Source organism: Pongo abelii, chromosome 10 (genome assembly GCF_028885655.2).
Source record: "Pongo abelii isolate AG06213 chromosome 10, NHGRI_mPonAbe1-v2.0_pri, whole genome shotgun sequence".
Classification (NCBI taxonomy): Eukaryota; Metazoa; Chordata; class Mammalia; order Primates; family Hominidae; genus Pongo; species Pongo abelii.
This window is the reverse complement of record NC_071995.2, coordinates 94,281,388-94,306,487: the sequence shown is the minus strand read 5'-3', so window position 1 is coordinate 94,306,487 and position 25,100 is coordinate 94,281,388. Positions and strand designations below refer to the sequence as shown.

The 25,100-nt window shown below is 39.0% G+C and overlaps 1 protein-coding gene and 1 long non-coding RNA gene across 2 annotated transcripts in view; one reads left to right on the top strand and one right to left on the bottom strand.

The window, feature by feature from the left end:
* The window catches only part of LOC134759528 (uncharacterized), a 31,416-nt gene extending 11,283 nt beyond the window's left edge, over window positions 1-20,133 (bottom strand). The window contains exon 1 of the long non-coding RNA XR_010135813.1: window positions 19,567-20,133. This is a non-coding gene — a long non-coding RNA (uncharacterized LOC134759528). The remainder of the gene's footprint in view (window positions 1-19,566) is intronic.
* Window positions 1-25,100, top strand: part of NTN4 (netrin 4) — a gene marked incomplete at its 5' end in the record, with an annotated part of 129,392 nt that overhangs the window by 28,761 nt on the left and 75,531 nt on the right. The window contains 1 exon segment of the mRNA NM_001132088.1: window positions 23,839-24,117. Within this exon segment, the coding sequence (NP_001125560.1) occupies window positions 23,839-24,117 (279 nt within the window).

The following is a 25,100-nucleotide window of genomic DNA, read 5'->3' as shown; positions in this document are numbered from 1 at the left end:
CAGGTTTTGTAGGTAAATTAGACAACCTAGGTGACTCTTCTAATGTCTTTTGATGCACTTTACTTATAAGACTATCTCTTTTGGGCTGGGCTTGGTGGCTCATGCCTGTAATCCCAGCACTTTGGGAGGCCAAGGTGGGCAGATCACTTCAGGTCAGGAGTTCGAGACCAGCCTGGCCAACATGGTGAAATCCCATCTCTACTAAAAATACGAAAAAATTAGTTGGGCATGGTGATGAGTGCCTGTAATCCCAGCTACTCTGGAGGCTGAAGTGGGAGAATTGCTGGAACCCAGGAGGTGGAGGTTGCAATGAGCCGAGATCACATCACTGCACTCTATCCAGCCTGGGAGACAGAGCGAGACTCTGTCTTGAAAAAAAAAAAGAATATCTCTTTTGTCCTGCTTCAGGAAAATTCACTTTTACTATGCACAGAATTCTCCATTCTGCATTAAAATACCTTGATATTAGAGTTAATTGACTGAAGAATGGAAGAGTATACATAGCTTTGTTCTGATCCTGTTGAATGACAGCAGGACCAAAATGAAAGTCTAAGAACTTTTAACCCAAGAAGTGAAATATCTACCCAGAGCTGTTGTAATTTTCATTTACTTCAGGGGGGAAAAAAGGATATCTGCAACACTATAGTTTCCACTACTTATATGCTGTGCATAACTCCTAATACAACAAACTATATAGGAAGCAATTCTTGCAACTTTCATTTGCTGAAAGGAAAATAAATCTCAAGTAGAATCCTCTCCCCTTTAAGGAAGAAAGGGAGATGGAGTAAAGAAGGAATAAGAAAGAAAGAATAATTACATTTTAGTATTCAAACTAATTTCCTTAAAATCAGATTGACTTTTCCTTTTGTCTCACTTCTGACACTCTAAAAGTCTCAACCTCTTAAAACTTATCAGTTTGAAATGAGATTTCTGCTTCTTCTCATGAAGGATTAATTGCTACAGGAATGACTGCCCCCTCTTCTTTCCCCACTACAAACACACAGCTTAAGCGAGAAAACCAAAAAAAAAAAAAAAAAAAAAAAAAAAAGATGACAGAATTGTGAGAAAGAAGAAACAAACATAACAATCCCTACAATTGCCCCAATTTGCTGATTGGACATTTCCAAGCCACCAGATAGGAAGGAGAACCCAGAGTCCAGTGGGCCCACTAAGTTGAGGAGACAGAGATGAGTGCTCAAGGAGGCCAGGACAGCTAGAATTTGTTGGGTTGAATACTGGGGAGGAGGAAGCTACATAAGAGAAGTCCAGAGATCTGTACACAAAGGTCTCCTTAAGTTTTTGGCTAAATACTGAGCTGCATATGTGTGAGGTAAACTCTAAAAGAGTGAAGAAAGAACTGTCAGAAAGTAGTAGTTGAACCATTCTTAGTATTCCTGTGAGTCTGGGAATAGTTCACCTTCTCACTCTCTGGACTGGAGAGACCTCATAATTCACAGGCATCTGGTAGAGCCCTCAGAAAACCTTTGTAATAGGGTTAAATTAGCCCTAAAATAAAGGCAAAACTGGGTTCACCCTAAATAAAGATTTACAGCAATCTTCAAAAAGCTGAACATGATCTCAAATAAATTAACTGCATATCAAAACAAAGTCTAACCCTTTTTAGAGAAATATATCAAAATCCATCAAGCAACAATATAAAATTCACAATGTCTCATGTTTAATAAATTACAAGGCATGAAAATATGACTCCTAACCAAAAGAAAAATTGATGAATAAAAACATCCAGAAATGGGAGGCAGCCAAGATGGCTGAATAGGAACAGCTCCAGTCTACAGCTCCCAGCGTGAGCAACGCAGAAGACGGGTGATTTCTGCATTTCCATCTGAGGTACCAGGTTCATCTCACTAGAGAGTGCCAGTCAGTGGGCTCAGGACAGTGGGTGCAGCGCACCGTGTTCGAGCCAAAGCAGGGCGAGGCATTGCCTCACTCAGGAAGCTCAAGGGGCCAGGGAGTTCCCTTTCCTAGTCAAAGAAAGAGGTGACAGATGGCACCTGGAAAATCGGGTCACTCCCACCTTAATACTGCGCTTTTCCGACGGGCTTAAAAAATGGCGCACCAGGAGATTATATCCTGCACCTGGCTCGGAGGGTCCTACGCCCACGGAGTCTCGCTGATTGCTAGCACAGCAGTCTGAGATCAAACTGCAAGGCGGCAGCGAGGCTGGGTGAGAGGCGCCCGCCATTGCCCAGGCTTGCCTAGGTAAACAAAGCAGCCCAGAAGCTCGAACTGGGTGGAGCCCACCACAGCTCAAGGAGGCCTGCCTGCCTCTGTAGGCTCCACCTCTGGGGGCAGGGCACAGACAAACTAAAAGACAGCAGTAACCTCTGCAGACTTAAATGTCCCTGTCTGACAGCTTTGAAGAGAGCAGTGGTTCTCCCAGCACGCAGCTGGAGATCTGAGAACGGGCAGACTGCCTCCTCAAGTGGGTCCCTGACCCCTGACCCCGGAGCAGCCTAACTGGGAGGCACCCCCCAGTAGGGGCAGAGGCAGACTGACACCTCACACGGCCGGGTACTCCTCTGAGACAAAACTTCCAGAGGAACAATCAGACAGCAGCATTCGTGGTTCACGAAAATCCGCTGTTCTGCAGCCACCGCTGCTGATACCCAGGAAATTGGGTCTGGAGTGGACCTCTAGCAAACTCCAACAGCTGACCTGCAGCTGAGGGTCCTGCAGCTGAGGGTCCTGTCTGTTAGAAGGAAAACTAACAAACAGAAAGGACATCCACACCAAAAACCCATCTGTACATCACCATCATCTAAGACCAAAAGTAGATAAAACCACAAAGATGGGGAAAAAACAGAGCAGAAAAACTGGAAACTCTAAAAAGCACAGCGCCTCTCCTCCTCCAAAGGAACGCAGTTCCTCACCAGCAACAGAACAAAGCTGGACAGATAATGACTTTGACGAGTTGAGAGAAGAAGGCTTCAGACGATCAAACTACTCCAAGCTAGAGGAGGAAATTCAAACCAAAGGCAAAGAAGTTAAAAACTTTGAAAAAAATTTAGACAAATGTATAACTAGAATAACCAATACAGAGAAGTGCTTAAAGGAGCTGATGGAGCTGAAAGCCAAGGCTCGAGAACTAAGTGAAGAATGCAGAAGCCTCAGGAGCTGATGCGATCACCTGGAAGAAAGGGTATCAGTGATGGAAGATGAAATGAATGTAATGAAGCAAGAAGGGAAGTTTAGAGAAAAAAGAATAAAAAGAAATGAACAAAGCCTCCAACAAATATGGGACTATGTGAAAAGACCAAATCTACGTCTGATTGGTGTACCTGAAAGTGACGGGGAGAATGGAACCAACTTGGAAAACACTCTGCAGGATATTATCTAGCAAGGCAGGCCAACATTCCCCAATCTAGCAAGGCAGGCCAACATTCAGATTCAGGAAATACAGAGAATGCCACAAAGATACTCCTCAAGAAGAGCAACTCCAAGACACATAATTTTCAGAATCACCAAAGTTGAAATGAAGGAAAAAATGTTAAGCGCAGCCAGAGAGAAAGGTCGGGTTACCCACAAAGGGAAGCCAATCAGACTAACAGCGGATCTCTTGGCAGAAACTCTACAAGCCAGAAGAGAGTGGGGGCCAATATTCAACATTCTTAAAGAAAAGAATTTTCAACCCAGAATTTCATATCCAGCCAAACTAAGCTTCATAAGTGAAGGAGAAATAAAATCCTTTACAGACAAGCAAATGCTGAGAGATTTTGTCACCACCAGGCCTGCCCTACAAGAGTTCCTGAAGGAAGCACTAAACATGGAAAGGAACAACCGGTACCAGCCACGGCAAAATCATGCCAAATTGTAAAGACCATCAAGGCTAGGAAGAAACTGCATCAATTAACGAGCACAATAACCAGTTAACATCATAATGACAGGATCAAATTCACACATAACAATACTAACTTTAAATGTAAATGGACTAAATGCTCCAATTAAAAGACACAGACTGGCAAATTGGATAAAGAGTCAAGACCCATCAGTGTGCTGTTTTCAGGAAACCCATCTCACGTGCAGAGACATGCATAGGCTCAAAATAAAGGGATGGAGGAAGATCTACCAAGCAAATGGAAAACAAAAAAAGGCAGGGGTTGCAATCCTAGTCTCTGATAAAACAGACTTTAAACCAACAAAGATCAAAAGAGACAAAGAAGGCCATTACACAATGGTAAAGGGATCAATTCAACAAGAAGAGCTAACTATCCTAAATATATATGCACCCAATACAGGAGCACCCAGATTCATAAAGCAAGTCCTGAGTGACCTACAAAGAGACTTAGACTCCCACACAATAATAATGGGAGACTTTAACACCCCACCGTCAACATTAGACAGATCAACGAGACAGAAAGTTAACAAGGATACCCAGGAATTGAACTCAGCTCTGCACCAAGCAGACCTGATAGACATCTACAGAACTCTCCACCCCAAATCAACAGAATATACATGTTTTTCAGCACCACACCACACCTATTCCAAAATTGACCACATAGTCAGAAGGAAAGCTCTCCTCAGCAAATGTAAAAGAACAGAAATTATAACAAACTGTCTCTCAGACCACAGTGCAATCAAACTAGAACTCAGGATTAAGAAACTCACTCAAAACCGCTCAACTACATGGAAACTGAACAACCTGCTCCTGAATGACTACTGGGTACATAACGAAATGAAGGAAAAAATAAAGATGTTCTTTGAAACCAACGAGAACAAAGACACAACATACCAGAATCTCTGGGACACATTCAAAGCAGTGTGTAGAGGGACATTTATAGCACTAAATGCCCACAAGAGAAAGCAGAAAAGATCCAAAATTGACACCCTAACATCACAATTAAAAGAACTAGAGAAGCAAGAGCAAACACATTCAAAAGCTAGCAGAAGGCAAGAAATAACTAAAATCAGAGCAGAACTGAAGGAAATAGAGACACAAAAAACCCTTCAAAGAATTAATGAATCCAGGAGCTCGTTTTTTGAAAAGATCAACAAAATTGACAGACCGCTAGCAAGACTAATAAAGAAGAAAAGAGAGAAGAATCAAATAGATGCAATAAAAAATGATAAAGGGGATATCACCACTGATCCCACAGAAATACAAACTACCATCAGAGAATACTACAAACACCTCTATGGAAATAAACTAGAAAATCTAGAAGAAATGGATAAATTCCTGGACACATACACCCTCCCAAGACTAAACCAGGAAGAAGTTGAATCTCTGAATAGACCAATAACACGCTCTGAATTTGTGGCAATAATCAGTAGCTTACCAACCAAAAAGAGTCCAGGACCAGATGGATTCACAGCCGAATTCCACCAGAGGTACAAGGAGGAACTGGTACCATTCCTTCTGAAACTATTCCCATCAATAGAAAAAGAGGGAATCCTCCCTAACTCATTTTATGAGGCCAGCATCATCCTGATACCAAAGCCTGGCAGAGACACAACCAAAAAAGAGAATTTTAGACCAATATCCTTGATGAACATTGATGCAAAAATCCTCAATAAAATACTGCAAACCGAATCCAGCAGCACATCGAAAAGCTTATCCACCATGATCAAGTGGGCTTCATCCGTGGGATGCAAGGCTGGTTCAACATACGCAAATCAATAAATGTAATCCAGCATATAAACAGAACCAAAGACAAAAATCACATGATTATCTCAATAGATACAGAAAAGGCCTTTGACAAAATTCAACAGCCCTTCATGCTAAAAACTCTCAAGAAATTAGGTATTGATGGTACATATCTCAAAATAATAAGAGCTATCTATGACAAACCCACAGCCAATATCATACTGAATGGGCAAAAACTGGAAGCATTCCCTTTGAAAACTGGCACAAGACAGGGATGCCCTCTCTCACCGCTCCTATTCAACATAGTGTTGGAAGTTCTGGCCAGGGCAATCAGGCAGGAGAAGGAAATAAAGGGTATTCAATTAGGAAAAGAGGAAGTCAAATTGTCCCTGTTTGCAGATGACATGATTGTATATCTAGAAAACCCCATTGTCTCAGCCCAAAATCTCCTTAAGCTGATAAGCAAATTCAGCAAAGTCTCAGGATACAAAATCAATGTACAAAAATCACAAGCATTCTTATACACCAATAACAGACGAACAGCCAAATCATGAGTGAACTCCCATTCACAATTGCCTCAAAGAGAATAAAATACCTAGGAATCCAACTTACAAGGGACATGAAGGACCTCTTCAAGGAGAACTACAAACCACTGCTCAGTGAAATAAAAGAGGATACAAAGAAATGGAAGAACATTCCATGCTCATGGGTAGGAAGAATCAATATCGTGAAAATGGCCATACTGCCCAAGGTAATTTATAGGTTCAATGCCATCCCCATCAAGCTACCAATGACTTTCTTCACAGAATTGGAAAAAACTACTTTAAAGTTCATATGGAACCAAAAAAGAGCCCGCATTGCCAAGTCAATCCTAAGCCAAAAGAACAAAGCTGGAGGCATCACACTACCTGACTTCAAACTATACTACAAGGCTTCAGTAACCAAAACAGCATGGTACTGGTACCAAGACAGAGATATAGATCAATGGAACAGAACAGAGCCCTCAGAAATAATGCCGCATATCTACAACCATCTGATCTTTGACAAACCTGAGAAAAACAAGCAATGGGGAAAGGATTCCCTATTTAATAAATGGTGCTGGGAAAACTGGCTAGCCATATGTAGAAACCTGAAACTGGATCCCTTCCTTACACCTTACACAGAAATTAATTCAAGATGGATTAAAGACTTAAACGTTAGATCTAAAACCATAAAAACCCTAGAAGAAAACCTAGGCATTACCAGTCAGGACATAGGCATGGGCAAGGACTTCATGCCTAAAACACCAAAAGCAATGGCAACAAAAGCCAAAATTGACAAATGGGATCTAATTAAACTCAAGAGCTTCTGCACAGCAAAAGAAACTACCGTCAGAGTGAACAGGCAACCCACAAAATGGGAGGAAATTTTCGCAACGTACTCATCTGACAACGGGCTAATATCCACACTCTACAATGAACTCCAACAAATTTACAAGAAAAAAACAAACAACCCCATCAACAAGTAGGCGAAGGACATGAACAGACACTTCTCAAAAGAAGACATTTATGCAGCCAAAAAACACATGAAAAAATGCTCACCATCACTGGCCGTCAGAGAAATGCAAATCAAAACCACAATGAGATACCATCTCACACCAGTTAGAATGGCAATCATTAAAAAGTCAGGAAACAACAGGTGCTGGAGAGGATGTGGAGAAATAGGAACACTTTTACACTGTCGGTGGGATTGTAAACTAGTTCAACCATTGTGGAAGTCAGTGTGGCGATTCCTCAGGGATCTAGAACTAGAAATGCCATTTGACCCAGCCATCCCATTACTGGGTATATACCCAAAGGACTATAAATCATGCTGCTATAAAGACACATGCACACGTATGTTTATTGTGGCACTATTCACAATAGCAAAGACTTGGAACCAACCCAAATGTCCAACAATGATAGACTGGATTAAGAAAATGTGGCACATATACACCATGGAATACTATGCAGCCATAAAAAATGATGAGTTCTTGTCCTTTGTAGGGACATGGATGAAATTGGAAATCATCAATCTCAGTAAACTATCGCAAGAACAAAAAACCAAACACCGCATATTCTCACTCATAGGTGGGAATTGAACAATGAGAACACATGGACACAGGAAGGGGAATATCACACTCTGGGGACTGTTGTGGGGTGGGGGGAGTGGGGAGGGATAGCATTAGGAGATATACCTAATGCTAAATGACGAGTTAATGGGTATAGCACACCAGCATGACACATGTATACATAGGTAACTAACCTGCACATTGTGCACATGTACCCTAAAACTTAAAGTATAATAATAATAAAATAAAAAATAAAAAAATCCAGAAATGACACAGCTGGTAGAATTAGCAAGCCAGGACATTAGATCATCTACTATAAATATACTCCATATGTTCAAGAACATGAACATGTGGAAGAGAGAAATGGAAGATATTTTTAAAAGATGTAAGTGGAACTTCTAAAGATGAAAAATGCAATATCTGAAATTTAAAAAATATACTACAAGGGGCCAGGTACGGTGGCTCACACCTGTAATCCCAGAACTTTGGGAGACTGAGGCAGGTGGATCACTTGAGGTCAGGAGTTCCAGACCAGCCTGGCCAACATGGTAAAACCCCGTCTCTACTAAAATACACAAAAATTAGCCAGGTGTGGTGGCAGGTGTCTGTAATCCCAGCTACTCAGGAGGCTGAGGCAGGAGAATCGCTTGAACCCAGGAGACAGAGGTTGCAGTGAGCCAAGAGAGAGCAAGACCCCATCTCAAAAAAAAAAAAAAAAAAATACTACTAGGGACTGACAGTAGATTAGATAGTGCAGATGAAAAGTTTGGTGAACTTGAAGGCATAACAATAGAAACTATTAATTAATGAATCACAGAAAGAAAAGATGATTAAGTAAAAAAAGCATCAGTGAAATGTTCGACAATGTTAAGTGGTCTAACATTCAAGTAATTGGAGTCTAAAAGAAGAAGCTGAGGACAAAAAAAATCTTTGTAGGAGTAACAGGAAAAAAATTTCCAAACTTGATGAAAGTTATAAATCCATAGATCTAAGAAGCTCAGTAAACCCCAAGTAAAAAATAAAACAAACTGTAAAGAAAAGCACATCAAACAAAGTTACCACGCTGATTCAATGAAGAAAGGTTAATCTTTCTAATAAACAGTGCTGGAATAATTAGACATTCATATGTGAAGGGACAGAAAAAGGAACCTCAACACTTAGTTCAACTGTAGAGAAAAATTAACTCAAAACGGACTACAGACCTAAATGTAAGAGCTGAAATCTATACAACTTCTAGGAGAAAATATTTATGACCTTGTGTTTAGGCAAAAATTTCTTAGAATGGGACACAAACAGCACAAACCGTAAAAGAGAAATACTGGTAAACTGAACATCATAGAAATTAAAAACTGGACAGGCACAATGGCTCATGACTGTAATCTCAGCACTTTGGGAGACCAGATCACTTGAGCCCAGGAGTTTGAGACAAGCCTGGGCAACATAGGGAGACCCCATCTCTACAAAAAATTAAAAAGTTGGCCTGGTGTGGTGGTGCTTGCCTGTAGTCTCAGTTATTTCGGAGCCTGAGGTGGGAGGTACACCTGGGCCCAGGAGGTTGAGGCTGCAGTGAGCCGTGATCGTGCCACTGTTCTCCAGCCAGCCCAAGTGACAGGGCAAAACCCTGTCTCAAAAAATAAAATAAAATAAAAAACTATTGCTATTAAGACACTGATAAGGAAAGTGTTAAAAGGAAGCCACAGACAGAAAATATTTGCAAATCATTACAAACTGAATATATATTTACATATCATAATTCATAAGGAACTCAACTCAATAAGAAGAAAACAAGAATTGAAACTGAGCAAAAGATTTGAACAGACACTTCACCAGAGAAAAGGATGCATGTCAAACACATGAAATGATGCTCAGCATCATTAGTCAACATGGAAATACAAACTAAAACCACAGGGAGATACTGCTCACATTCACTATAAAGCCTAAAATTCAGAAGACTGATAATACTAAATGTTGGAGAGGAGGTATAGCAACTAAAATTTTCATCATACATTGCTGCTAGAAATGCAAAATAGTACAACAACTTTAGAAAACACTTTGGCAGTTCCTTATAAATATCCACTTACCATACCACCTAGCAATTCCTCTCCTAAGTACCTGTGAAAAATAACTTACATGCTTATAATGACTTCTGTGTGAATGTTCATAGCACTTTTATTCATAATAGCCAGAATCTGTAAACAACCCAACTATCCATCAACTGATGAATGAATAAACTGCCAAAATTCTTCAATCAGTTCTTTCTTGCTTCCATTTACTTGTCTCATGCTCTTTCCTGAGTCCTTTATAGCTGTCCCTTATTCCATCTAAGCTCTCAATAGTCTTCTGTTATCCAGCCAAACCCAGAAAGGTTTTTGTAATCTCCTTTTTTCTAATAAGTTGCATTTGCCATTGTTAATTACATTTTTTACTTTGCATTCTCACGTCCTTGGGCTTCTATGATATTGAATTTTCACTATTTTCCCATATTGCTCACGGATTTTGTTTTTTGTATTATTTTTGGCTCTTCTTCTTTCTGACCTCTAACCATAGATGGCCCCCAAAGCTCAGCCTTTAGTTCTGTTTTTGTTCCAACATTCATTTCTTTGCCTCTCACACGTGGCTGTTCTTCCCCTGCTTCCCACTATATCTCTTATTCCCCAAACTGCCTTTACCATGGTTAGAGTCTTCTCTTTGCCATATTAATTCTCCTGAAGGGAAGGTCTGGTCATTTCACTCCCCTGATCACTTGCTATGTATTCTATAACCAAACAAAGTCAGCTGTGATGTAATGGTAATAGCACTGAACTTGGACTCCAACAACCTGGGTTCAAGTACTGGCTCTGCCACTTACTTGCTAGGTGACCTTGGATAGGTTAATTAACATCTTCTCAGAGTTTCTGTATCTGAAAGATGGGAATGGATAATACCACATCATAGATTTACTGTAAGGATGAAATGAGATAAAAATAAAGACAGTTTATAAAATGTAAGCCATTATTAAACATGAATATGAGTTTTCAACAAATACGTGTTAACTCATATATGCCAAGCATTGCCTACACACTGATGGGCAAGCAGACAAGGTCCCCTGCACTTATGTCTCACTCACAGTCTAGAGAGAAATACAAGCAATTAAGCAAATTTACAAATAGACATGGTATATTCTAAGTCTGGAAGAAATAACAGGTGCTTGAAGTAACACATAGAAGGAACAGGGATGATTAAGAGAGCTTCCTGAATAAAGTTACATTGAAGATGACATCTAAAAGATTGGCATGAGTTGGCCAAGTAGAGGATGGGAGTGGAATGGGTGGCAATGACAGAGAGGTGTGGCAAGTGATCCAGCTGGGGAATAGCATGGGCAACAGCTGGGCAGGCCGCAAGTTCATGGAGCTTTCCAGGAACAGAAAGGGGTTCTCGGTATGGCTGGCGTGTAAAGTTGGGTACAAAGAGAGGGAGAAAGAGTGGGGAAGGATGGCAGGGAAAAAAAGAGAGATCATACATGCAATTTCCAGCATAGGTCAAGCAAGCAAGAGATTGATGATCCAAGATGAAGTAGTGGGGTATTCCTAAGTGTGGGCCAAGCATGGTGATAGGAAATTGAGATGATCAGTATTGGGAAGTTACCAATGTAGGCAGACAGCATCCAAGAGGCCTGTCCATGAATCCTAGTCACCAAGCTGTACTCCCCAGGAGGACTCAGTCCCAAAGAAGGGAGACTGACAAAAACAAGGCAGGTTCCCAGCAAAAAGCGACACACCGATCAATTTTATTTATAAAGGGCAGTGATTTTTCAAGGCATTTCCACATCTCAGACCTTTGAAGAAAACGTTCACTACATTTTTGCGAGCCAGGCAGAAGCAGGTATTACTATTCTTAACCAGTGTACAGTTAATCACATCCATTAACAGAATAAAGGTGGCACAGTTCATCCTATCCATCGTTTGGTTGACAAGTGCTGATGGTATCAATCATATATAATATTTTCTTTAATCCTATGTTTTAAATTTAATTTTAATCCAGGAATGGCTAGCTCCAAAACAAGTATAAAATGGGATATAGTGAAAAAATCATTAGATTGGAGGTTAGGATTTGGATTTCAGTCTTAACTCTGTCACCAACCTGTTGATTGACACTTGGCAAATCACTTCAAGTTCTCAGAGTCTCAGTTTCCTCTAACTGGACTAGCCCATTGATTGCTAAGGATGTTTCTGACACTCAGATCCTTTGACTTCAAGTCCTGAGGGCAAAAAGAAAAAAGGCTAGGATTTCACATGTATTGAAGAATTTTTAAAATGTATTTTTAGCCCCAGTCTTTATTTTTAATTTGGTTTTCTATCTTGTTTCTCATTCCTCAGTTACAGTTCTGTCATTTCCCTTTTCCCTGAAGGTATTTATGAGGCTGCCTTTGCATCACTTTAAAACTGTAAATATGCCCTTGAAACATGCAAAGAGGCTTTTGTGTACTTACAAATTGAGGTTATTATCGTACAAGTAAGTCACTTGAGTGCACTGCATTCCTCAGCTTGCTCCATTGAGAGCTTTATTAGGTTATATTGTCCTATCTCAGAAGATAAGACTTTCCCACTTTAAAGGGTGGGCTATCTGATGAAACAGGGTGCCGAATGCTCCAGAGTATAAGCAAAAGGATTTTGGTGCTGCCCAAAAGACAGACATACTTCTCTAAGACAAGTAGGTACTTCACTTAAAGGGGCACAGTCAAGGACAAATGTTCTAAAATTAAACCAACCAGCTGCAGATGCCCACATGTCAATTATGCTATCTTCTAGTCCAGCCTTCTCTTTCCATGAAACCAGAACTCCCACTTACTGCAACCCTGGAAACTTCACATACTTTCCAAGTGGCCACCTATCCATGGAATCAGAAAGCCTGTTTCAGAACATACTAGGAACTAGGATACATGTACTCATCTGACAGAATGTATGCTCTTTGGGTTTTTCAACTCTGGTACCAAAACGTCAACTTAGGCGATGCCAGAAATTGGTTTCACAAGTCAATTGAAGTATAACCTTTCTCTTCAAGTGAGGTGACAATACAAAAACTAGTCTGTGAATTACATATATTTTAGGAACCTAAAAAGCATGACAGATTTAAGTTTTTACATAACTTGATAAACAACAGAAATGGAGACAAATGTGTCTGTTTCTATGTTTGGGTTTTAGGTGTATTATCAACCTAACAATAATCAGAACAGTTGTGAATGTGTAGTGACAAGATTTAACTGAATTAACCAGATGCTGTTTGTAAATAACTAGTAAACAACCACATAAAACAAATGATGACTTTATAATACAAGTGGAAATGTTTCTCACTATAGATCCTATTCTAACCAGGCTTAGACACAGTAGGGAAGAAATGTGATTATATATATATGAAAATAAAAATAGGGCCAGGCACGGTGGCTCACACCTGTAATTCCAGCCAAGCTGGGCAGATCACCTGAGGTCAGGAGTTCGAGACCAACTTGGCCAACACGGTGAAACCCCAGCTCCACTAAAAATACAAAACTTAGCCGGGCATAGTGGCACGTGCCTGTAATCCCAGCTTCTCTGGAGGCTGAGGCAAGAAAATCACTTGAACCCAGAGGTTGCAGTGAGCTGAGATCATGCCACTGCATTCCAACCTGGACAACAGAGCGAGACTCCGTTTCAAAAAAAAAAAAGAAAAGAAAAGAAATAGAAATAGGTTTTACTATGGAGGTGATTTGTCTTTTTATTAGATTATATTAGGCAAAAGTTCCAGGGATTTCTCCCTAAATGTTTGTAGTCATTCCTGCAGTTGGTGTAAATTTATTACTGAAAATATTCAAATATTCAGTACTTTTTGAATGCCATATTTGAATAGTGTAATGAATAAATAATATGCTGATTAATATTAAATCTATTTTTTCTTTTCTTTTTTTTTTTTTTTTTTTTTTTGAGACAGAGTCTTGCTCTGTCACCCAGGCCAGATTGCAGTGGCATGATCTCGGCTCACTGCAACCTCCGCCTCCCGGGTTCAAGTGATTCTCCTGCCTCAGCCTCCTGAGTGGCTGGGACTACAGGTGCGTACCACCACGCCTAGCTAATTTTTTGTATTTTTAGTAGAGATGGGGTTTCACCATATTGGCCAGGCTGGTCTTGAATTCCTGACCTTGTGATCTGCCCACCTCAGCCTCCCAAAGTGCTGTGATTACAGGTGTGAGCCACCATGCCTGGCATATTAAATATATTTTTTCTATAAAGTAAAATTGTGCTAGTTATGTTGAAGCGGGTGTAAGATTACCATAAAAATTAAGATATTTTTAAAGTGATAAAGTTTATTGTGAGGCAATATGTACCTAGAATTTTTGCTTATTAATGAAATGTACATTATAAAAATAAATTATTATAGTTATTCCATTATTTTTATATTGGAAAATCAAAATAAACCTGTATTGACATGATTCAGATTCACTCATTCAGTAACATTATTGAGAATTCATAAGACATTGTATTAGATGTTGGGGATATATAAGGATGCATCAAAACATAGCATAAACACACACAAAAAATATAAATAGTCCAAGCACAGTGGCTCATGCCTGTAATCCCAAAACTTTGAGACACCAAGGCAGGAAGACCTCTTGAGGCCAGGAGTTTGAGACCAACCTGGGCAACATAGTGAGACTTAGTATCTACAAAAAATAAAAAAGTTAGCTGGGCATGGTGGCATGCACCTGTAATCCCAGCTATGCAGGAGGATTACTTGAGCCCAGTAGTTCAAGGCTGTGGTGAGCTATGATCACGCCACTAGACTCAAGCAAGACATTGTCTCTGAAAAAAAAAAGAAAAGAAAAAAATACATACATATATAGGCAATCATAATAATAGGTATCATAAATTATTTGAAAAGTTCTAATGGGAGTTTACTGGTATATTCAGACACAAATTACTAAAACAGAATTATTGAATAAATGTACAAAGTTTAGATGCTTATATTTTCTTTTTCAAATTTTTCAGGAACATATTTTATTGATTTTTCATGCCTTTCTATCTACTAAATATAACTATACTTCTAACTTTATTATAAAACATCCAATATGCCATTTCTATATATTTGAGTACAAAATAAAGGCTTCATTTATGTACAGTTTTATAAACTGTGTTTTACAAAAGTTGAGCCGCCTTGGGTTTTTACATGTCACTTCTAATCCAGGATGGGTAATAAGGACCAGATTTACCCTCCCACCTGAAACAACTAAAAAACTAGACAAAATATGTGAAACAATTGTTTTAAAGTATTGAACTTCAAGCAGAAGAGGACAATGATCCCTGAGAGAAGGGAAACAAATGAGGTGAGCCCTACAATTACCCCAGCTTACCGCCTAGAGAGGGTGTCCAGTCTGCAGTGCAGGGAAGAGGAACCTAGATAGAGCTTGATGGATTTCCTGACTTAAGGACTCCAGAATCTGGGAAAGACCAAGGGAGCTAGAGTTTGCAAGGTAGAGTTCCAGAGAGGAGAGCACTATATTGGAAGAGACTTTCAGAGATTTGCAGATAGTCCTTCTCAAGTCTCCAGCTGAGAACTGTTCAACACATGTGCAAGAAAACTACCTGAGGCCAGAGAGAGAAACACCCTTGTTGTACCTGAGCGAGTTAGAGAAAACGCCACACTTTGAGACGAATTAAGAGTCCGTTTATTTAGCCGGCGGCCAAGAGACAGCTAATGCTCAAAGTTCTCTCGGCCCCGAAGAAGGGGCTAGATTTTCTTTTATACTTTGGTTTAGAAAGGGGAGTCGGGGGTCTAGTTAAAACAACTTTACAGAAGTAAAGTAGGCAAAAAAGTTAAAAGGATAAATGGTTACAGGAAAGTAAACAGTTCCAGGTGCAGAGGCTTTAAGACTATTACAAGGTGACAGACGCGGGGCTTTGGGCATTATCAATCGGATGAATTCCTGGGAACTGCGGATATTGCTCGCCACAGTATCTTATCAGTTAATTGCATTCTTGGATGTGCTGGGAGTCAGCTTGCACAAGTTAAGTCCTTGAGGAAGGGGCTGCCAGTGAAAGAGCCAAGATGGAGTCTGTCTGGCTCTCTTAGCTAAGGGAGAGTCAATTCAGGTGGAAACAAGTCTAGGTGATTAAAGGAAAGGGAGAGTCTAAGAACAGGGTTAGTAAAAACAAGGTTGGGCATTACACCCTGAAGAAGGGAGGGAACAATCCCCAGAGGTAACATGGGGCCAGGAACAGACAGACAGTGTGGAAAACCTTGTAATTCATTGTTAGAGTAATTAGAAGGGTATCACCTCAGTAGAGGGACAGAATTAGCCTTATGCTAGAAAATGCATTGGTCCCACATGACAAAATGTAAAAGCAAGACTCAAAAGGATCCAGCTATTTCCAAGGAACTGAACTGCATCCCAAGAAAAAGCTCAAGAATACAAAAATATTCAGCCCCCAACAAGGTAAAATTCACGATACCTAGCAGCTAATCAAGACCTGCAAAGAAACAGAGAATACAACTCATAATAAAAAGAAAAACAAATCAATAGAAACAGACACAGAAATGATACAAATGATAGAGTTAGTAGCTGAGGGCTTTAAAACAGTTATTATCACTGTATTTCTTATGTTCAAAAGGTGAAAGAAAGATGGAGCACATTAAGCAGAGGCATGGAAAAGATAGCAAAAAAAAAAAACTGAATGACCATTTTTGAAGATTCTGATGCCTGAGATGAAAAATACACACCAAACAGGATCAGTAGACTAGACAGTGTAGAAGAAAAGATTAGTGACGTTTAATACATAGCAATAGAAATGACCCAATATGAAACACAGGGAGAAAAAAAAGCCAGAAAAAGAAATAAATATAGCATTAGTGAGCTCTGCGACAGCTTCAGGCAATTTGGTACATGTAGTTGGAACCAACAAAGGAAAGAAGGGAGAGGAGGGGAACAAAAATTTTTAAGAAATAATGGTTGAAATTTCTCTAAATTTTATAATAACTATAAATCCATGGATCCAAGAAGTGCAACAAACCTTAAACACAAGACACAAGAAGAAATCTACTCCAAAACACATAACAATCAAATTGTTTAAAAAGCAACGGTAAAAAGAAAACCTTAAAAGCAGCCAGAGAAAAAAATGGCACATTACGTACAGAGGAACAAATCTAAGAATGACAAAAGCTTTTTGTCGGAAACAATGTAAGCCTGAAGACAGTGGGGGCAGAACTTTAAGGTGCCGAAAGAAAAAAAGAAGTCAACTTAGAATTCTATACCCAGCAAAAAATATTTTACAAAAATGAAGATGAAGTCAAGACTTTTTCAGACATAAAGAAGCCAAAAAAAAAAAAAAAAGTTTTTCACCAGCAGATTTGCATTGAAGGAAATCCTTCAGACAGAAGAAAAATGATATCAGATGGATATCTGGACCTACAAAAAGGAATGAAGATCATCAAAAAGGAAAAGTAGGTGAATACATGTGAAATGCCTTTTTTTATTTCTAAAATCTCTTTAAAGATAATTAGCTGGCATTTTAAAGCCAAAGTATTAACAGTGTGTTGTGGAGCTTATAACATATACATAGAGGTAATATGCATGAGAACAGTGCAAAGGTTGAGGGGAGGAAATGCAAGTATACTATTCTTAGTTTCTTATACTATATGTGAAGTGGTAAATATCATCAATCACATTAAATGTAAAAGGTGTAAACATCCCCATTAAAGGCATAGATTATAATATTGGGCAAAATTTTTAAAAAAGATTAGGTATGCTGCCTATAAGAAGCCCACTTTAAATATAAAGATATAGCTAAGTTAAAGGTAAAAGGATAAAAAAAGATATACCCTACTAATACTTTGAAAGAAAGCTCGAGTGGCTATATTACTATCAAAGTAGATTTTAGATCAAAGAATATTGCCAAGGATAAAAAGGGACATACACTGATAAAACAGTCACTTCATCAAGAGAATATAACAATCCTCCATGTTGGCAGGGCACAGTGGCTCACGCCTGTAATCCCAGCACTTTGGGAGGCCGAGGTGGGTGGATCGCCTGAGGTCAGGAGTTCAAGACCAGCCTGGCCAAGATAGTGAAACCCCATCTCTACTAAAAATACAAAAATTAGCCGGGTGTGGTGGCAGACGCCTGTAATCCCAACTACCCGAGAGGCTGAGGCATGAGAATCACTTGAACCCAGGAGGTGGAGGTTGCAGTGAGCCAAAATCACGCCACTGCCCTCCAGCCTGGGGGACAAAAAACAAACAAAAACCAACAATCCTCCATGTTTATGCACCCAAAAACAGAGCTTCAACATACATGAAGCAAAACCTGCAGGGAGAAATAAAATAAGTTGATAATTATAGCTGGATATTTCAGTACTTTTTCAAGGATACAAGGTGCATTATCAAGACAGACCATATACTGAGTCATAAAACAAGTATTGATAAATGTAAAAGGATTCACATCATACAAAATATGTTCTTTGACCACAGTGAAACTAAGTTAGAAATCAATAACAGGAAGGTATCTGGGAAATCCCCAAATAACTGGAATAAACACACTTTTTATTCCAATTATCCAAAGAAGAAATCAAAAGGAAATCAGGAGTATTTTGAAATTGAATGAAAATGAAAACACAGCATATCAAACTTTGGGGGGGATGCAACTATAGAAGTACTTAGGGAAAAAGAAACATCTCAAATCAATGATCTTCAAGTCCAACAGAGCTTAAAAGTAAAATAAGCAGTGAATTATTTTCAAAAAGTCAAATCAATGATCTAAGTTTTCCCTTTAAGAAACTAGTAAAAGAAGAGCACATTAAACACAAAGTAAGCAGAAGAAAGTAAATAATAAAGATAAAAACAGAAACCAATGAAAAAGAAAAAACAGAAAAACAACGGAGAAAATCAAAACAAAAAGCTACTTCTTTAAGAACATGAAGATGTCTAGTATTTCAAGAACTATTAAAGAACAAATGCAGTTATGTTCCTGAAGTTGCTATTTTTAGTAAATAAGAAAACTAGATCAGAAACTATGGAAAAGATTTGTATTTCTTGGAGTGTTTGCTGTACCTGCCTGATCCATTTTCTTAAGAATATGAAAGATCTTGTGTGCTACTGAAGAGAAGAAATCCATAAAGCATTTTGAAATGTATTACATATTTCTACATAGTGTTTATACATAGATGTGTGTGTTCACATCGTTCTCATCAAGAGTGCAGAACTTGTGGTAAGAGCATCTTGCTATCTGTGTTCTTCTAAACTCTAGACCCTGTTTGGCTTCTCCTCTTAGAATGATACTTGGAGAAATAGTTCATTCATTTATTCATTCAACAGTCATTATGAAATGCTACAATGTGCCAGAGACTGTGGGACATGCTGAGGAGCACGGCTGTGAACCAGACAAACAGGATCCCTGCCCTCTGAGCACCGAGTCTGATGTGAGATACAGACAAGTAAATAGGCAACAACAATAGACCAGTGTAAGCGTGCCGTCATGGAAAGAACGAGTTCCAAGGGAGTCCACAAGACGGCCTTGAATATTCCTCAAGCTAGCAGCTAAAAAGAATTTTTAAAAATGTGATCACATTTATTATTACAAATTTTTATAATTCAACATAGGCAATACAATATTAGGCATGGAGCAATATGTTAAGGTATGAGTTCGATTCTCAAAGAATTCCTTGACTATTATGTACCTAATATTTACTCTTTATTCTGTTCACACTGTGTTGATGCTCTGTTTAAATTTTCATCTCAAAGCATAAATAAGACATATAGAATTTTTTTTTTTTTACACCACCATGCCTGGCTAATTTTTGTATTTTTAGTAGAGATGGGGTTTCACCATGTTAACCAGGCTGGTCTCAAACTCCTGACATTGTGATCCACCTACCTCGGCCTCCCAAAGTGCTGGGATGACAGGCATGAGCCACCGCACCTGGCCTAATTTTCCATCTTCTTCCTGAGAATTTTTTATGAGTATTCTAGAATAGAAAGATCATATAGGTCATTTTCACCTGTTCAGGACTTTGTATGGATTTCTCTGTTACACTGGGGCACAAAGAAATGGCAGAACCTGAGCCAAGGATCCCCATCCTCAGGCAAAGTTCAAGGGATTCGAGGCTTAGAGAAATAAGGCAAGACCAGGAAAATGTGAAGATTCCAAAGGTTAGGTAGGAAGGGGTCCATGATTCATCCAGAGGGTCAGATATTTTTTAAATTATGCATTTCCTTTACCCATTGATTTCAGCTTTGGAAATGTATCTTCAGGAAATTATTACAGTAGTCCTCCCTTATGTGCAGTTTCACTTACCACGGTTTCAGTAACCATCAACCATGGTCTAAAAATAGATGAGTACAATAAATATTTTGAGAGAGAGAGAGACCACATTTACATAACTTTTATTACAGTATATTGTTATAATTGTTCTATTTTATTTTTTGTTGTTCTATTTTATTATTTGTTATTGTTGTTAATCTCTTACTGTGCTATTATAAAGTTTAATTTATAAATTAATTATATATAATTTATAGATATATTAAACACTTTAAAAGAAAGCTTGAGTGGCTATATTACTATCAAAGTAGATTTTAGATCAAAGAATATTGCCAAGGATAAGAAGGGACATACACGGATAAAACAGTCACTTCATCAAGAGGATATAACAATCCTCCATGTTGGCATGGAGGATATATATAATATATATATATATAATTTATATATAATTAATTTACATTATAGGTTTTTCCTATACATACATACCTATGATAAAGTTTAATTTATAAATTAATTATATATAATTATATTTAATATATAATTAATTATATATTTAATTAAATATTATTTAAATATTAAATTAATTAAATAGATAATTTAATAAAATCAATTATAAATAATTAATAATTATTTATTATTTTATACAAATAAAAATTAAATAATTAATTAAATTATATTTAATATATTTAATTATATATAATTCTATATAAATATAATTAAATATAATTATATTTAATATATAATTAATTTATAAATTAAACTTTATCATAGGTATGTATGTATAGGAGAAACAGTCTCTATGGGTTCAGTACTGTCTGCAGTTTCGGGCATCCCCTGGGGGTCTTGGAAGTCATTCCTGGAGGATAAGGGCGGACTACTATCTATACATCCACATTTTAGCTACAAGGTTGTTCCCTGCAGTGGGTTACACTGAAAAGGTGGAAGCAACCTAGTTGCCTAACAATAGCAGCCTGGCTAAATAAATCATGTCATATCCACACACTGTAATTCTAAGCAGGTTTTTAAATTATGTAACGGTGTTTCTCAAATTTTGTTATGTATCAGAATCACCTGGAAGGCTTGTTGAAACACAGATTGCTGGGCCCCACCTGCAGAGTTTCTGATTCAGTTGATCTTGGATAGGGTCCAAGAATTTGCATCTCTAACAAGTTCCCTAGGGGTGCTGTTGGTCTGGGGAACCACTCTTTGAGAACCTCTGATGTAGAGATACATTTATTGACTTGGAAGAATACTCACAAGGTATATAAATATGTTTATGTTGTATTTTATATGTATGCATACATACAGAAGTTTAGGTAGAAAGATATTATCAAGTTGGCATCCCTGGTTATCTTTGGAGGTAGATCACGTTGTAGGTACTTATTATCTTTAATATTTTGCATGACTGATTTTTCTGTAATGAGCATAATATTAACCACCAAAACATAATAAAATTTCTTAATTAAAAAATGAGATCATGAAGTCCTGGCCAATAGCACTAACAAGCCAGAAATACTGAAGTATGTTTGAACCTGGTCAAAAAGCGCGATCCCTGGCTTTCTAAATATTAATATATCTTGTTGGGAGTGTGTATTAAGAGGTAGTTGCAGACAGAGGATCAGTGATGGGCCTACAGATACATTCCCTTCCTTATGGGAACAAAAAACAGAAGAGGCTGATACTACCCTGAGGGCTTCTACGTGTTTTCTTACTTCATTTCACTCATGCCATACAGGCTTCTTCTGGGGAAGTTTGAAGGAAAACTGAGTGGGACCCAAAGGGCGGCCTGCCAGAAGTTGGAAGCATCTGGATTGGCGCACTCTTTGTTTCCTGACGCAGGGTAGATCCATTCCCAGGGTATCAGATTAAGGCGTCTCCTTTCTGGAAAAAAGATTTCATGGTTTAAATTCCCGTTCACTTTTGTGTCTGTGGCACTCTGCTGTCTCCTTTCCAGCACACAGCCTCAGGGGTCATGATGTCCCTTCCCTACTGATATCCGCGTGCCAACTGTGGTGTCATGCACACCAATAACAGAGCCGCCATTCAGCTCCCACTGTCTGGGCTCAGGAAGCAGAAGAGCTTCAAAGTTCCTACAGACCTTGACAGAGCTTCCTCTGGCTTTGCCTGTGCGGAACAATTCTCAGGGTGAGGGGGAGATGGAATGGGGTGAGAGAGGGAACTAGGGTAAATGTCAAGGGTAAATATGTGGCAGAGACAGAGAGAGACCAAACAGTTGCCACCGAGGCTCAGGAAAAGGAAGGGTGGGCAGATAACGAGGAGAAGGACACCACAGACTTTTCAGTGGAGCCCTTACTTGGTTAGCACTGGTGTGTCCTTTTCCATGTCCTTGCATTACTGTGGTTGATAAAATAGGAGGTAGCACATTATTGATATCATTTAGAGCAAGGGTTCTTCCTGTCTAACAGAAATGCCAGTGTTTGGAGGTCATATTGAGAATAAGTTCCATATAAAGCCCATAATGGATTCAATTTTTAAAAAATGCTTCGAAACAGAAAATCATGTTCTAGCTGTTGTTTAAAGAAAAAGATGTTACTTCTGTACTGACTTTTGAATATATGACATAGTTTGTTGGAAAATTTTATTTTCTGATAAGCTTCCTTCCACCACTTTGCATGTGGATAAATGGGACAGAATGTGGTTTGAGTTTAAGATACAATGTTTTTTAAGCTTTAAAAGTTCAAAAATAGCTAGAAATATAAATACCAGTTAATTATTCCGTTATTTCTTATTATTGTCATAATACTGGTGCTTAACGTGAAATTCAGTATGCGAATGAATTTAGACCCGACATAAGGAAGTTATTTGGAATTCTCACCTATTATACAAATGCCAAGAACAGTGTTAAATTAATTAATTTGTTTACCAAAAATTTATTGAATACTATGTGCCAGCCACTGTCCTAGGATACATCCGTGACTGCCTACATGAAGTTTTTGGTCTGGACTGGGAAGACAGTAAATCATTAAACCACTACAAATATAATGTCAGATGGTGATAAGTACTAAGAACAAAAACCAGGCAGAGCCATTATAAGGAGTTTGTATCTCGTTCTGAGGACAATGGGAGGTCTTCGGGTGGGGGTGGTTTAAGCAAGGGAGTGACATGATCCAATCTCTGTTTATAGAGAACCACTCTGGCTACTGGCTAGACAATGAGCTGCAGAGGCCAAATGTCTGCTGAATTATTACCCTCTCCCCCAAAGTTATATTTCACTGAGGACAGGTCTGTACCAGTAGACCTTGGACATGTGACACAGTCGATCCTTTCCTTTTCATACTTTTAGTATGAAATTGATGTCTAAGGTGATACTTTTATATCCAAGAGAGAGTTATATTTTTAGGCAAGGTAAATCAGATACCACCTCTCTGCCTACAGTGTCCCAGTGGCTTCCGCTACGGTCAGCATAACTCTACTGTGACTTCCACAGGACTCCATTCATGTCTATCTCACACCTGCTCTCTGTCCGCCTCTCCAGCCACTCTCTCTTTGTTCACTGGTCTCCAGTCACATTGACTTTGTTGTTCTTCCTTGAACAAGCCAAGCTTGACTCTGCCTCAAAGCCTTTCAGCTTGCTCTTCCCTCACCCAGAATGCTCTTCCTGGCAAGATCTTTGTATGGCTGCCTTTATCTCAAGGGTCAGGTCTCTGCTGGTCACTCAATGTATACTTCTGTGTACAAACAGGCAGCACATCTGCTCCTTAGAATAACAGGGCAGCTCTGTCCCAGGTGTGCTCAAGGTCTAAAAACTTGTTATCTTATCGTTCATAGATGATATAAGGCATAAATCAAACAGGGACTACATTAGGCAAACAATTCAGGGTTTGCACACAGTCCTATAAATGCATGGTATTTTCTTTCTCCTTACAGGTTATTTTCAAAGCTTTGTCACCACCATACGATACAGAGAACCCTTACAGTGCCAAAGTTCAGGAGCAGCTGAAGATCACCAACCTTCGCGTGCAGCTGCTAAAACGACAGTCTTGTCCCTGTCAGAGAAATGACCTGAACGACGAGCCTCAACATTTTACACACTATGCAATCTATGATTTCATTGTCAAGGGCAGCTGCTTCTGCAATGGCCACGCTGATCAATGCATACCTGTTCATGGCTTCAGGCCTGTCAAGGCCCCAGGAACATTCCACATGGTAGGTGAAACAAGTCCTCCCCTAAGAAAAACAAATCATAAGTTACCTTCAGCTTTGGGCATTGGTTGGTATATGCTTAACATAGTGCTGCTAATTTTTTCCTCTGCCCATCACAGCTCCGACTCCATACCCGTCCTAGAAAGTGCCTATTAACTTGTCTTTTAATCTTCAGTTTTAGAGTTGTAGTCAAGCCTGATAACCAGATTCCTTGGAAAACACCCATGCCAGTTTTTAGTACTGTGACCTTCAGATATAAAGTGTAAAGTGAGCAGGAGTAAGAGGATGGCATGATCATATTAGTGGTATTATCACACAGAAGCCAGCTTTGACAGTAAATGGGGACCATTGTGGAGTAGATTTTAAAGTGGGAAAAATAAGAACCTCGATTTTATGCCTGGTATCTTTGCTGTCCAGCCAGCATAATGAATAAAAACTCTCCTCCGTGAAGAGGACTGACCACCTCCTCACCTAAGGCGGAGTTAAACTCTCTTTCCTCTAGGTTCACACATCTCCTGGGCTTTCCTCTGAATTTTTACTTCTCTGCATCCCCCAGGAGACCGCGAACTCTCTGAGGAACTGTATGATCTTTGTATCCTCAGGACCAAGTGTATTACCGGGCCAGAAGTAGGTGCTCAGTAGGTGTTTGGTTGAATGATAGCAACATAGGAATAGGGAGATGATGAAAAATTCGTGTCATTGTTTATCTGTCCTTACCTCCCCGACTTCCAGAAAAGATACAGAGTGGCTCAGCAGTAAGCACCTTGTTGGGACACATCCAGAGACTATGGATGGGGATTGGGCAAGGAGAAAATAAAGATGAGTGCTCCAATGATTTGATTTTATATTTTGCTCTGATACTTCTGAGCAAACCAAAGCAAAATGAATAAAATGGAAAAGGCTGCAGAATATTCTACTGCATTTCCTAAAGGGTAGACATCCCTATTCTTTCTTCTTTCTCTCAGCCCTAGTATACGATAGGCCAC